This window comes from Prionailurus viverrinus, chromosome D3, assembly GCF_022837055.1.
Source record: "Prionailurus viverrinus isolate Anna chromosome D3, UM_Priviv_1.0, whole genome shotgun sequence".
NCBI lineage: Eukaryota > Metazoa > Chordata > Mammalia > Carnivora > Felidae > Prionailurus > Prionailurus viverrinus.
In genome coordinates this window covers 31,561,362-31,575,307 of record NC_062572.1, presented here as the reverse complement: position 1 = coordinate 31,575,307, position 13,946 = coordinate 31,561,362, and the positions used below count along the sequence as shown (strand labels likewise).

The 13,946-nt window shown below is 49.7% G+C and overlaps 1 protein-coding gene across 1 annotated transcript in view; it reads left to right on the top strand.

Annotated features, from left to right (window-relative positions):
- LOC125148788 (small G protein signaling modulator 1-like) overlaps positions 1-11,450 on the top strand; it is a 113,066-nt gene extending 101,616 nt beyond the window's left edge. The window contains 5 exon segments of the mRNA XM_047827054.1: positions 6,702-6,763; positions 8,431-8,455; positions 9,016-9,092; positions 9,557-9,585; positions 10,994-11,450. Of these exon segments, the coding sequence (XP_047683010.1) occupies positions 6,702-6,763; positions 8,431-8,455; positions 9,016-9,092; positions 9,557-9,585; position 10,994 (194 nt within the window). The 3' untranslated portion in view covers positions 10,995-11,450.
- The last annotated feature ends 2,496 nt before the right edge of the window (positions 11,451-13,946 follow it).

Below are 13,946 nucleotides of genomic sequence, written 5' to 3'. Positions count from 1 at the left end.
CACCCATCCATCCATCCACCTAATCATCTGTCCATCTATCCACCCAACTATCCATCCATTCATCTACCCAACCATCCATCCATTTATCCATCCATCCATCCACCCATCCATCCACCCACCCACCCAATCATCCATCCATCCATCCATCCATCCATCCATCCATCCATCATCCACTGATATATCCATGGATACACCCATAATTTCACCTACCCACTCACTCATTTGTTAATTCACCAACCCACCTATCCATGCATGCATTCATGCATCGAAACTGTTTCAGGTGCTATAGTGGGCACTAATGATACTAAGGAAACGAGCTGGACACCTCCTCACTTTCAAGGCCCTTCCAAAGCAGGAGAATCACATGACCCCAGCTTCCTTTGCTGTTCTTCAGCCACATTGGTCTACTTACAGTTCTGTGAACGTGCCTTGCTTGTCTCCATGCTTTTGCCTCTGGTGTTCCATTACCTGGAATCCCCTTCTATATGTGACCAACTCCCATTCGTACTTCCAGACTCAGCTCAACTGATTTCTCTTCTGGGAAGACTTCTGTACACCCCTTCCACCCTCCTGGAGTTTTTCCTTGTGTCTTGCACTCATCCCTATTATGTCAAACACCCCTTGAGTTGTAATCACTTGGTGTGCCCCACACGCACTAGACCCTGTGCAAGCCTAGGACAAGGACTATAGCTCCATCCATTGACTCAACAAATACTTAGCGGATGTCTATTGTGTGCAAAGCACTGTCCCAGGTGCTGGCGATGTCAAAGCAGACATGTCCTCGCCCTCAAGTAGCTGACGTTCTAATGGACAGAGATGAACAATAAGCAGGCAGATACGGTAAGTGCTGTGAAGTGCTCCCAAACCTGAGGCAGCCGCAGTCCAGCCAGGAAAGAGGCCTGGAAACTCTTCGTTTAAGGGATATCCACACTGCTGGTGGTGGAGGCACTCGGCAGGCTTCAGGAGCCCATGGCTATGAGAACTCGTGGAGGCCACCCAAGCTAGGCGCACGCAGGGTGACAGGTTACTCTCTCACTCTTTCAGTCATTCACACAATAAACATTGGTCCTATGTGGATCGTGTGCAGGGTCCTGGCTGTGGGGAAACTGGGAGTCTGCTGGGTGTCAGGGGTTGGGTTTCTGCAGGAAACTGGGTGGGGGAGGTAGAGATTCTGGGGTGCCCCACACATGGGATTCTTGTGTGGCCCCGGGCAGGTCACTTCACCTCTCTGAGCATTTCCTCATCCATGAGGTGAGTCTCAGACAGACCAGGATGTCACCGGAGGTGGGAAAGGACAGCTTTTGACCTGTGTGAGCCAGGTGGCTTCTGCCCGGGCCTCTGTGCCTTCAGAAATTTGGGGTTGATGACTGAGGCTGCCTTTCCTCTACTTGCTGAGACTTGGCCTTTGGGCACACTGATGCTAATTGTAGTAAAATAAAACCAGTAAGTAGAGAGCATTCATTCCCCCCCGCCCCCAGGCACCGTGCTCATCAGTGTTTCATTTCATTCTCATGCCCCCATTTTACAGGAGAGACAACTGAGGCTCAGAGAGGGAGTCGCGTGCCCAAGGGTCACAACTGGGAAGGGAGGATGCAGCTCTTGTGTCCTGACCCCTGCCCGCTGCTGCCCACCTGGCGATAAAGCAGGACAGAGCGGGACAGTTTGAGAATTCTGTCGCGTCTCCATCATGTCATTGCTGCGTGACTTTGGGCAAATGACTTGGCCCGTCTGAGCCTCATCTGCAGGAAGAAGATGCTAAGATTTTCCGTGTGGGGGTCCTTGTGGGATTGGGTAAGATGACTGTATACGAAGCCTCCTGTATACAGTAGGCACTTGAAACACAGGAGCCCTTCCCCGTACAAGATCAGCTTGGGGTTTTTAAAACAAAGGTGTGTGAGTTGCGAAGCCCAGGAATTGCTTTATAAATCACAATGTAAGTCTCTCTTGCTTGGAGTAGCAGCAGAAATAGCGATGGTAGCAATAATGGTAACAACAGCTTGGATGGATTCCTTGTATTCCAGGACACGTGGGACACGTGGGTTTGTACATTACTTTATCTGATCCTTTCCTGTATCCTCTCTTCAGCCTATGGAGAAAGGTGCTGGTGTCGGTCCCATTTTACAGATGAGGAAGCTGAGAGGTGAAGCGCCTTGCCCACAGCTACCAGCTAGTGGCAGGCAGGGAGCACTGGAGCCCCTTTGTGCGTGAATGTCATTGGCGTGTCCCTCCCCCCCCACCCCCCACCACCACTGGGGACCCAGCTGTATTTTCAAAGGCTCCAGGTCAGGCTGCAGCACCCAGCCGACTCTGTTTATATTTATTTTCTTTGTGTGTTGCGGCCTCAGTGACAAAAGGCCTTTCTGGAACTGGCCTGTTTACCTGTGGGGTGGTACGGCACTCGCTGCTGGGGGAAGGAAACCCGGGGGGTGCGGGGCCTCCCAGAAGGGGACGCCAGCGGGCATGTTGGGTACACCGAGGTCACCGTGTGAACTCGCACCTGCTGACCTGCCCGGACGTGAAGCCTGGGCCTTGGTGGGCACTGTGCCCGCTGAGCCCTGCCCTGTGCCCAGGGCCGGGCCGGGGCGTGACTGGTCGGGGAACTCCCAGGGCCCTTTGGCCTGGAAAGCTGCCCAGGATCATTTTAGGCCCCAGCCCTGGAAACTCTTGTCTTTGTTTCTGGAACTGATTGCCTGCATGCTGGGGACTGTGCTTGGCACGTGAGGGCATCCTAGGTCATGGGAGAGAACACAGAGTGTAGGAGCATGGGTTCTGGGCTGGAAATTGGGACTCGGCATTCCGGGACCAGCTTCTCTGCTGTGTGTCCTCGAGGAGGCCCCTGTCCCTCTCTGGGCCTCTTTCACCAGGAGAGGGGGACCTGGATGGGTAGCTCCCAGAGCCCCTTACTCACTCAGCGTAAGGTAAAAGTGGCAGAGTCTGGATTTGACTTCAGGCCTGCCTCCTGCAAACCCAGACTCCCCCTAATAACACTCAAGACAGCCAGTTGCCTTCTCCCCACCTCTGGCTGACCCCGTGGGAAATCACCTCTCTCCCCTTGGAATGTCCAGCGCCATTCTTTCCTTCTCCTGGGATGGTCGATCATTTCCATCTTTGCCCTTTGCTAAGTGCCCACTGTGCACCCGGACCCATGCTGGGCCCTGGGTCTCAGGGCTGCCTGGGACGCGGCCCCTGCCCTCTCCAGGGAGAGAGAAGAGGAGGCAGAGGGTGGTGTGATGGTGAGTGCAGGCAGGGGCCCAAGGGGTGCTGGTCTCCTGGCCCCCCCCTTGTGTCAGCTTTGAAGCCAGACTGTTTCCCGTGACGCACCCAGGAGTTGGATGCGAGAGGAAGTTTTGGGACCAGCAGATGCCACCTTCTTCTTGGAGAGGCGACAGGTGCCCGGTCGCGGTCGGCACTAACTCCAGAAAAGCAGTGACGGTGCCTCCTGGCATCGCCTTCGTCCAGGTGCCTCAATCACAGCCCCTCTGCTTGTCCTTCTTTCGGTTCATTCAAAAGGGGGTTTTGTTGGAAGTGGGGGGAAGCTTTTGAAAAGCTTCGGAGGCATTTTTGGAGTGCCCAGAAGGCCGGCTGAGCCAGCAGAACAAGTGTGTGAGGCCTCTGCCCCGGCTTCCGTTGGGGTCAGCCGGGCTCCCAGGGGGCTCTCCGGGTGTCCCCCAGTTCCTGTTCCGAGGCCTGAGTCATCCCCAAAGGTGGCTCTCCCGTGGACCTTAGCAGCCCCCTGAAGACACTGCCCAGGCTTGTCACCAGCCACAGGAGTGGCTTCCCTTCTCTGCCTCAGTGTCTACACCTGTGAAACAGGGATGCCGACACCTTCCTCCCAGCTTGGCCGGGAGCTCTGAACGAGGTCACTCGTGTGAACGTGGGGTGGAAGGCGAGTCGGTGCCCATCCTGTCGGGTGAATGGTGATGTTAGGTAAAGCCCCCACTGTGTGCATGTGTCTCTCTGGAGTGCTTCTGGTTTATGGCTGGTGGGTCCTTCTGCCTTATAGTGAGCTCACCTCCACACCTGGCCTGTGGTGGCTTGAGATTACTGCTTGTCAAGTGGCTCTGGTTTCATTTTCCAGATGAATAATTTTTATTCTCTTTTTGTCCTCATTACAATACATTTACACTGTATACATTTACATTATAATATGTTTTTCCATTGTTGAACGTGTATTTATTGTTAATGTTTATTTATTTATTTTTGAAGAGGGGGTGGGGAGGGACCGAGAGAGGGAAACAGAATCCCAAGCAGACTCCGGGCTGTCGGCGCGGAGCCCGATGCGGGGCTTGTACTCATGAACCGTGAGATCATCACCTTAGCTGAAATCAAGAGTTGGACGCATAACCGACTGAGCCACCCAGGCGCCCCTCACTGTTGAACATTTAAAATACAGATAAACCAAAAGGAAGGTAGAACTCATGATCCGACTTCTAAGGTAGCCAGTGGTAATAGTTTGAGGAGTGATTTAAAAAATAAATTTTTTTTATGTTTTATTTTATACTTGAGAGACAGAGAGAGACAGAGAGAGAGCATGAGCAGGGGAGGGGCATAGAGAGGGAGACACAGAATCCCAAGCAGGCTCCAGGCTCCGAGCCGTCAGCACAGAGCCCGATGTGGGGCTCAAACCCACGAGCAGTGAGATCATGACCTGAGCCGAAGTCGGACACCCAACCGACTGAGCCACCCAGGGGCCCCTGAGGAATGATTTTTAGATTTGTCAGACACACGATGCATATGTACATGTGATTGAAAGATGTCAGCACCGTAATCTGGGGGTTCAGAACGTTGGCTTTATCCTCAGGTGGATTGGTTCAAATCCGGGCTCTGCGATGTCCTAGCTGTGGGGCCTTAGGCAGGTCACATCCCCTCCCTGAGCCTCAGTTTCTCCTCTGTAAAGTGCGGCTGTGTGAGGATTCAGTGAGTTAATGTATGTGAGGGGATTAGAGGTGCCTGGCAGAGAGCAAATGCATAATTTTTACTAGCTATCATTTTATACGTATGCGTATTTTTTTCTTGTGAGCGGTGAGCGCCTTTCTGGGAAGGTCGCAGTCTACAGTTGGTGGATTCGGACATCAGGCTGGGGGACCCCCAGGCCACCTCCTCCGGGGAGTGCTCAGCGGTGCTCAATTTCATTTCAGACGTGGGGGCTGCTCAGAACGGGGGTTGGGCCGGGTGTTTGGGCCCACACAAAGCGCCCTGGATGCTTTTCCAAGCCAGTCCTGATCTTTATCTTTATCTTTATCTTTATCGCTCAGGGATGTTTCCTGTCCCCACCAGGGCCTGAGCGTTGTCCAAGTTAAAGCGGGCAGATGGTCCCAGTGGGCTGGAAGAGGCCCCTGTAAGATGAGCTCAGCAGGAACCCTTCCTCCTCCTCCTCTTCCTCCTCCTCCTCCTCCTCCTCCTCCTCTTCCTCCTCTTCTGGCTGCAGCTGTGGCTTCAGGATGGGCTCAGCCACACCTGGAACAAGAGGCAGGGTCAGGTGGATACCTCTAAGAAGGTCTGAAAACTAAGGAGTCACCTGGACACCAGTGGGACCCAGAGAGCGGGTTAATGGTATTCAGAGGTGAGTTTAGGTTGGTGATACCCATGGAGGGAAGTGATGCCGCCCCTTACTTGCTCTGTGACCAAGGGGGAGTTATACAACTTGATCTGCCCTCAGTTGCCTGGTCCGTACAACGGGGCTAATAGGTCTCAATTTATAAAGTTGTTGGGACACAGTGTGTAAAGGCCCCTGGCACAACCAGGCACACAGTTCGTACTTCCTCCTCCGAATCGTCTTCATTTAGTTATGTTTATAACAAAAATGCTGACTGAGCACATCTGGTGCTAAGATCTTGCTGCGGTCATCACACTGAATCCTTGTAATTAATTGTAGTTGCGGGGCCCATGGGTGGCCCAGTCGGTTGAGCCTCCAACTTCGGCTCAGGTCAGGATCTCACAGTTCGTGGGTTCAAGCCCCGCGTCGGGCTCTGTGCCGACAGCTCAGAGCCTGGAGCCTGCTTCGGATTCTGTGTCTCCCTCTCTCTGTGCCCCTTCCCTGCTTGTGCTCTGTCTCTCTCTCAAAAATAAATAAACATTAAAAGTTTCTTTAAAGAAATAAGACATAATAAATTGTAGTCACTATTGCCAATAATACTACTGTCTTGCTGTCTGATTCTGCGTTGCTTGGGACTACGTTTAACCAGAGCTCCACACCTTTATCTGTGTGAGAAAACATTCAACACCCAGTAAGTGATCAATAAAAGTGGTGCCATAGTGGTAACTATTATTTTTGCCGGTGCCAGATAAATGACTCCTGTCAAGGAGAGGGTGGTGTTGGGGTGCCTGGGTGGCTCCATCAGGTGAGCGTCCAACTTGATTCCAGCTCAGGTCATGATCTCATGGTTTGTGAGCTCAAGCCCTGTGTTGGGCTCTGCGCTGGTAGCACGGAGCCTGCCGGGGATTCTCTCTCTCCCTCTCCTTCCACCCTTCTCCCCTCTCTCTCTCTCACACACACAATAAATAAAGACATTTATTTATTTATTTATTTATTTATTTTAATTTTTTATGTCTTTATTTTATCTTGAGAGGCAGAGTGCAAGCGGGGGCAGGGGCAGAGAGAGCCTCCTTATGCTCTGGCCCATGTTCGTATCAAGGAACAGTCCCTGAGTTATACTTGAGCAGCACCAACATGGTACTGACAGGTATTCTGGTCCTTCTAGGTGTCCCTAAGGAGGAAAGGCGGTGGCCCCTTCCTGCCTTGAGTCACCAGGCTGTGGCTGAGGTGAGCTTCCTGTCTTTCCCTGAGGAACACAATTGCTTTCTTAAGAGTCTTTCCAATCAACTTCTGTTGTAAATGTGACAATGTACATTTTAGATGATATTGCTACTTTCCCTAGTGGGGAGAGTGGTGAGTGGTTGCCTCTTACCAACTGTCACCTTGGTCAGGGGGACATTTACCACTGGTAGTGCCAAACCTGGTAACAAACAGTGTCCTAGGATCTTTTTTGTCAGCAGCAATTTGTCCTGCTTGGGTGAAGAATTTTGTGGTCGGCATCCTCAGTGGTCTTGAGAGACACATCCTCAGGAAAAAGAACTTCTGAAAGGCATCCTATTCATTTGCTTTCGGGGACTTTTGACTCAACCACTGTGTCCCATCTTGTATCCTAAAGTCACAATGAGAACTGAAGAGTGGTGCACACAACGTATATCATGATCTCACCCTGATGGTGTTTTCTTTCCTAACATTCAGGTGGCCGTAGGAGCACGGGAGAAAGGTATGAGTCCTGGAAACTGTTTCTTGCTGAGGAAAATGTTTAGGAGGTGGTGTAGGTGGGGAATTCTTGTTGTCTTCAGTCTGGAGACCTACCCTGATTCCAGGGTTCGGGGGGACCGGTGCTTGAGGGTGGGGGGGGGAAAGACTGACGTCCCAGTTGAAATCTATGTCCATGTTTCTACAGTATGAGAAAGATAATGTATTCACTCTGTGTGGTGTGATTCTGTGTGCTTGAGTCTGGGGTTGTTCTGTATGTGTCTGTATGTCGCATGATTGTGTGTATGCGTGTGTGTGTGTGTGTGTGTGTGTGTGTGTGTGTGTGTTTTCTTGAGAGACTCAGAGACAGAGAGACAGAGCCACACACAGAAAGAGACAGACACATTGAAAGACATGGGGAGAGAGAGAGAGAGAGAGAATGTGTGTTTCCCCAGAGAATTGTGCCACTGACACTGCACAATGACCAATAGCTACATTTTCAAAGAACTCATACTGCACACTTTAAGAAATACAGCTGAGCGTAGCTCAGCAGTCACATTCAGTCCATGCAGGAAACCAGAGCCTCCATATGCTCTGCCCCATGTTCATATCCAGGAACAGTCCCAGAGGTATTCTTGAGGAACACCAACAAGGTACTGACATGCATTCTGTGTCCTTCTATGTGTCCCTAAGGTGAAAAAGCGGCGGCCCCTTCCTGTCATGAGTCACCAGGCTGTTGCTGAGGTGAGCTTCCTGTCTTTCCCTGAGGAGCACAAGTGCTGTCTTAGAGGCTTTGCAATCAACTTCTGTTGTAAACATGACAATCTACATTTTCGATGATATTGTTACTTTCCCTGATGGGGACAGTGGCTTCTTGCCAACTGTCACCTTGGTCAGGGGGACATTTACCACTGGCTGTGCCAAACCTGGTAATAAACAGTGTCCTAGGACTTTTTCGTCAGCAGAAATTTGTCCTGCTTGGGTGAAGAATTTTGTAGTCGGCATCCTAAGTGGTCTTGAGAGACACATCCCCAGGAAAAAGAACTTCTGACAGGCACCTATTTTATTTGCTTTTGGAGACCTTTGACCCAAGCACTGTGTGCATCTGGTTTCCTAAAGTGAAGAGGAGAACCAAAGACCAGTGCAATGCGTGTTCATCATGATCTGACCCTGATGGGGTTTCTTTTCTCTACATTCAGGTCACCGTGGGAGCAACGGAATATGGTATGTATTTTGGAATCAGTCCCCTGCTGATGAAATAATCTATATGGTCAGGAAGTTGGGATATTCCTGCTGGCGTCAATCTAGAGAGCTACCCTGACTCCAGGTTCCCTGTAGGACAGAGACTTGAGGGTGTGGAGAAAAGACAGATTACCCAGGGGAAAACCTATATCTATGTTTACAGTGTGAGGAAGACAATGTATTCACTGTGTGTGTGTGTGTGTGTGTGTGTGTGTGTGCATGTATGAGAGAGACAGAAACTGAGGGACAGAGAAAGAGACAGAAACAAATAGAAAGGACACACACATTGAGAGGGGGGGTGTGGGTTTCTCCGAGAGATATGTGCCACTGACACTGCACAGTGGCCAATGTCTACCTTTTCAAAAAACCTCCTCACACTGCACACTTTATAGGAATATCGCTGAGGGTGGCCCAGTAGTAGCATTCAGTCCATGCAGACAACCAGATCCTCCATATGCTCTGGCCCATGTTGATAGCAAGCAACACTGAGTTATTCTTGAAAAGCACCACAATGTACTGTCATCTATTCTGTGTCCTTCTAGGAACCCATGAAAGGGAAGACCTTTTCATGGTAGATGTGACGATGTGGGATGATACGGAGGACCAGTCTGTGGCCAAGGTGAGCTTGCCTTTCTTTGCCTGAAGAATTCATGTTGCTTCCTTTGTGACCTTCCAATCACATTCAGTTGTAAATCTGTCAATGGACGTTTCAGATCATACCATTAATTTCCCTGGTGGGGAGAGTGGTGAGTGGTTGTTTCTGGCCAACTCTTACCTGGATCAAGAGGTCATTTACCACTGGCAACACCAAACCTGGTGATAAACAATGTGTTAGGATTATTTTTTTCAGCAGCCATGGTGCCTGCTTGGGTGAAGAATTTTATAACTGCCATCTTAAGAGACCTTGAGAGACACATCTCCCAGGAAAAACAACTTCTGACAAGCATCCTCTTCATTTGCTTTTGGGGCATTTGCCTCAACCATTGTGTCCCATCTTGTATACTAAAGTCACCAAGAAAACTAAAGAGCAGTGTTGTAAGTGTACATTATGATGTGACCCTGATGCTATTTTGTTTTCTGTAGTTTCCTTGGCCTCTGGAACAACGGAAATGGTACATATTCTGGAATCAATCATTTGCTGTCTTTAGTCTGGAGAGTCCTTCTGACTTTGGGTTTCCAATGAAATGAAGATCACAGACGTAGTAAAAAAGTGGATTGTCCATGGGTAAACCATGTTCATGTGTGGCTTTCAGCTGGTGACTTTGTGTGCGTTCAGACTGGCTGCATCTGTTTGTGAAGTGAGAAGAGTGATTCTGAGCAGGCATATGCTTGTGTGTGGGTCTCTGTGTGAGTAGTTTATATTTCCCTGGATTTACATCTCCCTAAACAGCACAGTTGCTGGTGTGAACTTTGCCATTCATAAGAAAAATCCCATCTCACAGCTTCATGATGTGTGTCTGTAGGTCAAAGTATATAGAAATGTAAAATTTAAATATGGTTATAATCCTGAAAAAAATCCTATTACTCGCCAGGAAAATATCCACAGGATTCTGAAAGGCAAATATGTTTTCAGAATCAATATGATGCTGTGAATCATGACTTTGGTTCAGGATAGACCTCAACTCTGAGGAGCCTGTTTCATTGCCCTCAGTGCACTTGGATCAATCCTCATTAAAGATAAACATGCTTAATGGTATCTAATTGGCCTCTGAGAAAGGGAAGCTGGTGGAAGTGATGAATTATGGAGGGGTTGGCACAGCTTGTGGGGATGGGGGCCACCCCAATCCCTAGTACCTTCTCTCACACCTCTACTTCCTGAGGAAGACACAAAATTTCTATGCTAGGCTGTCATCAGTAATAACTTCAATCCTTTCTCCTAATCCTCCTCGTGTGGGGCCCATACCCGTTTCGAGATCCCACAGTCATTGCTCTGTCATACTTCACCATTAAGGGAAAAGGCACTAAACAAAAGAGAAGGCAAATGGTGATGGATAATGAGCAGCTTCCCCCCAAGATGTTGGGGCCAAGCCTCACTCTCACATGCTCTGTCTCTTTCTCAAATATCAAAAAAACATTAAAACAAAAAAAGAAACCTATCCCTCCTCTTGGCAAAAGTTACTGATAACACAGTTTATGTGTTAGTTGCAATACAGATCATACTCAACCCATTGGCATGCATAGTAATGGACAGTCACATTACCCTAGATTTCCTGCTGGCTGGTCATTGGGGCATCTGTGCCATTGCTAACACTTTTTGTGCTTGGAACAATAAAGTAAGGTAGGCAGAACAGGCTATGAAGTGCCTTAAGGAAGAAGCTATTTGCTATAAGTTTGATCTGCGTGGTTTATGGGATTGGTTCTCTTGGCCTGGGTTGGGCAGTTGGAGTTCTGGCATTGGAGTGCCTAACATGGACTCTTAATTGTTCTTGTTTGTTTCTTTGTTTCATTGTGGTCATGATGCCGGTCCATTGCATTCTATCTGGAGTCTTAAATGCTTTCATATAAATGTTCTCTCATCAGATGATTGCCATGATGACAACTAAATGGTCAAGAATATCTTCCAAGGCAGGTGACTCTGAAGACGGCTGACAGTGTCCAGCAGCAAAGCATGGGATCTCAGGTTTTCTCTGAATGGGCCAATCTCTCAAAAGTGAGATCATAACCAAAATGGGGGACTGAGAATTAAAGATACAAATGGACAGTGGCCTGGCCATATATAAAAATAGGACTCTGACATGAGGTCTGCAGCAACCAGCCCAGGAAATCAACCTATTGTCTACAGTTTCGTCATATTACCTAGAAGTCAGATGTGTAGATGTCAGACCGCTCTCTCGAGCAAACAGCCCTGGAAGCTAAATAATAACCTCTGTAATGATTGGCCCCAGATGGCCAGGACTTGATTGTAACTGGGAGTACCCCTGAATTTGTTCCTATTGCAACTTAAGACCAGCAGATAAAACCACAGATGCACCCCTAACAATGATATGGGATGCCCTTCTTCTAGAACACTTACCACAGCTTCCTTATGCCGGTAGTCTCCTGCGTCACTGAAACCTTGTCTTCTGTCTCTACTAGGTTTCCCTACTCTTCTGTCCATCTCTGAGTCTGCCCAAATGCAAGGGATAGTGGCTGACTCCCTTGCTCTAGCAAATTTTGAAGAAATCATCTTTATGTATTATCATCTGTCTCATCTTCATTTGTATCCACAGCAACACTGACTAGTGTCAGAAAACACTGAATGGTCCAGGTAGGGAGCTGAGCTAAGTCAGGAGTGCTGGAACCACCCTGCTGGGGACCCACTGGAGTCTGCTTCTAGCTCAGGTACCCCTTACACTGGTATTTTCCTGATTTGGGCACTTTTGGAAATGCATAACTTTCCCATTCTCTTCAACTCCCTAGACTTCTCCAGGAAGCATGTGGTTCCAGAAGTTCTGTAGTCTTGGGGTTCAGCTTTGGAACATTGGGACTGAGTTCTAAAACAAACATGTGGAAATGCTGAATGAGAAAGTCGAGGTGGTGTGGGCTAGATATTTTAAAGTTGAAGTGAGGCCATCCTAGGTCAGGAGTGTCCTGGGGAAGGGGTATCTAGGATGTGGTTATGGGGAGGGCCCTCCCAGAGGAGACAAGGCTCTGTCCCCTGCCACAAAAGGGTCTAGACTCATCAAAAGGATGATGAGTCTGGAGATAGGAAGATGGCAGCGTAGGAGGATGCTGGGCTCGCCGCGTGTCCTGATGCTGATTACTTAGATTCCACCTACACCTGCTGAACTAACCCAGAAAACCACCAGAAGACTAGCAGAACGGAGTCTCCGGAGCCAAGCGCAGATAAGAGGCCCACGGAAGAGGGTAGGAAGGGTGGAGAGGCAGGCGCGCTGCATGGACTGGCGGGAGGGAGCTGGGGCAGAGGGGCAGCCTGCCGGCCAAGCAGAGCCCCCGAGTCTGGCTGGCAAAAGCGGAGGGGCTGGACAGAGTGTGTTCCGATAGCAAGCACGACTTAGCATCTGGGAGGTCATAAGTGAACAGCTCTGCTCGGAAAGTGGGAGGACAAAGGGAGGGAGAGTTGCTGAGCCCCGGGACGACAGAGCTCAGTTTGGCGGGCAACAAAGGCGCTCGCCAGCGCCATCTCCCTCGCCCAACCCCCAGCCAAATTCCCAAAGGGAACCAGTTCCCAAAGGGAACTTGCATGCTCTGCGCAAACACCAACGCTGTGCTTCTGCAGAGCCAACCCTCCGGCAGCGGGTCTGACTCCCTCCCGCTGCCACAGGGCCCCTTCTGAAGTGGATCACCTAAGGAGAAGCGAGCTAAGCCTGCCCCTCCTGCCCCGTGCACCTTGCCTACCCACCCCAACTAATACGCCAGATCCCCAGCACCACAAGCCTGGCAGTGTGCAAGTAGCCCAGACGGGCCACGCCACCCCACAGTGAATCCCGCCCGTAGGAGAGGGGAAGAGAAGGCACACACCAGTCTGACTGTGGCCCCAGGGGTGGGCTAGGGGCAGACATCAGGTCTGACTGCGGCCCCGCCCACCAGCTCCAGTTATATACCACAGCACAGGGGAAGTGCCCTGCAGGTCCGCACCACTCCAGGGATTATCCAAAATGACCAAACGGAAGAATTCCCCTCAAAAGAATCTCCAGGAAATAACAACAGCCAATGAACTGATCAAAAAGGATTTAAATAATATAACAGAAAGTGAATTTAGTATAATAGTTATAAAATTAATTTCTGGGCTTGAAAACAGTATAGAGGACAGCAGAGAATCTCTTGCTACAGAGATCAAGGGACTCAGAACAGCCAGGAGGAGCTGAAAAACGCTTTAAACGAAATGCAAAATAAAATGGAAACGACAATGGCTCGGATTGAAGAGGCAGAGGAGAGAATAGGTGAACTAGAAGATAAAGTTATGGAAAAAGAGGAAGCTGAGAAAAAGAGAGATAAAAAAAAGGATGATGAGTCTGTAGAAACTGGATCTGAGGGATGAATGAAGGAGCAGGGAAAGTGGATACTCAGAGCCAGAACAGCCCTGTGTTCATTCTCAGCCAAGTCTAGGCTTAGTCCATGCAGCTTAGACACTTCAATCAATAGCCAGTGAGACATGGAAGGCCACAGACAATTTATGAAGCCACCAAAGCACTAGCCCAGGTGGCCACTCTCCCAATTACTTCACAATACCTGCTCAGCCAGAGCTGGTCAGTTGAAGGGAAGCTAATTCTTAGCAGAGCCATCATGTGACCATTGGTTTGGAATGTCTTGGCTTCTGAGTCAGCTTGGGAGCCAAACAACCCTGCTCAGTGAGGGTGTTCAACTGGTCACCTGGAAGACACCACGTGGGATGGCTGATGGTGTGAAGATGCCGGAGAAGGGTGGCCCACGTTGGGCTTCCCCTCATCCTTCAGAGGGGCTTCACTTGGGGGCAACTGCATCGTGTTTTGGGTGAAGGATTGAAACCTAGAAATGGGAGACTGAGTTAGGA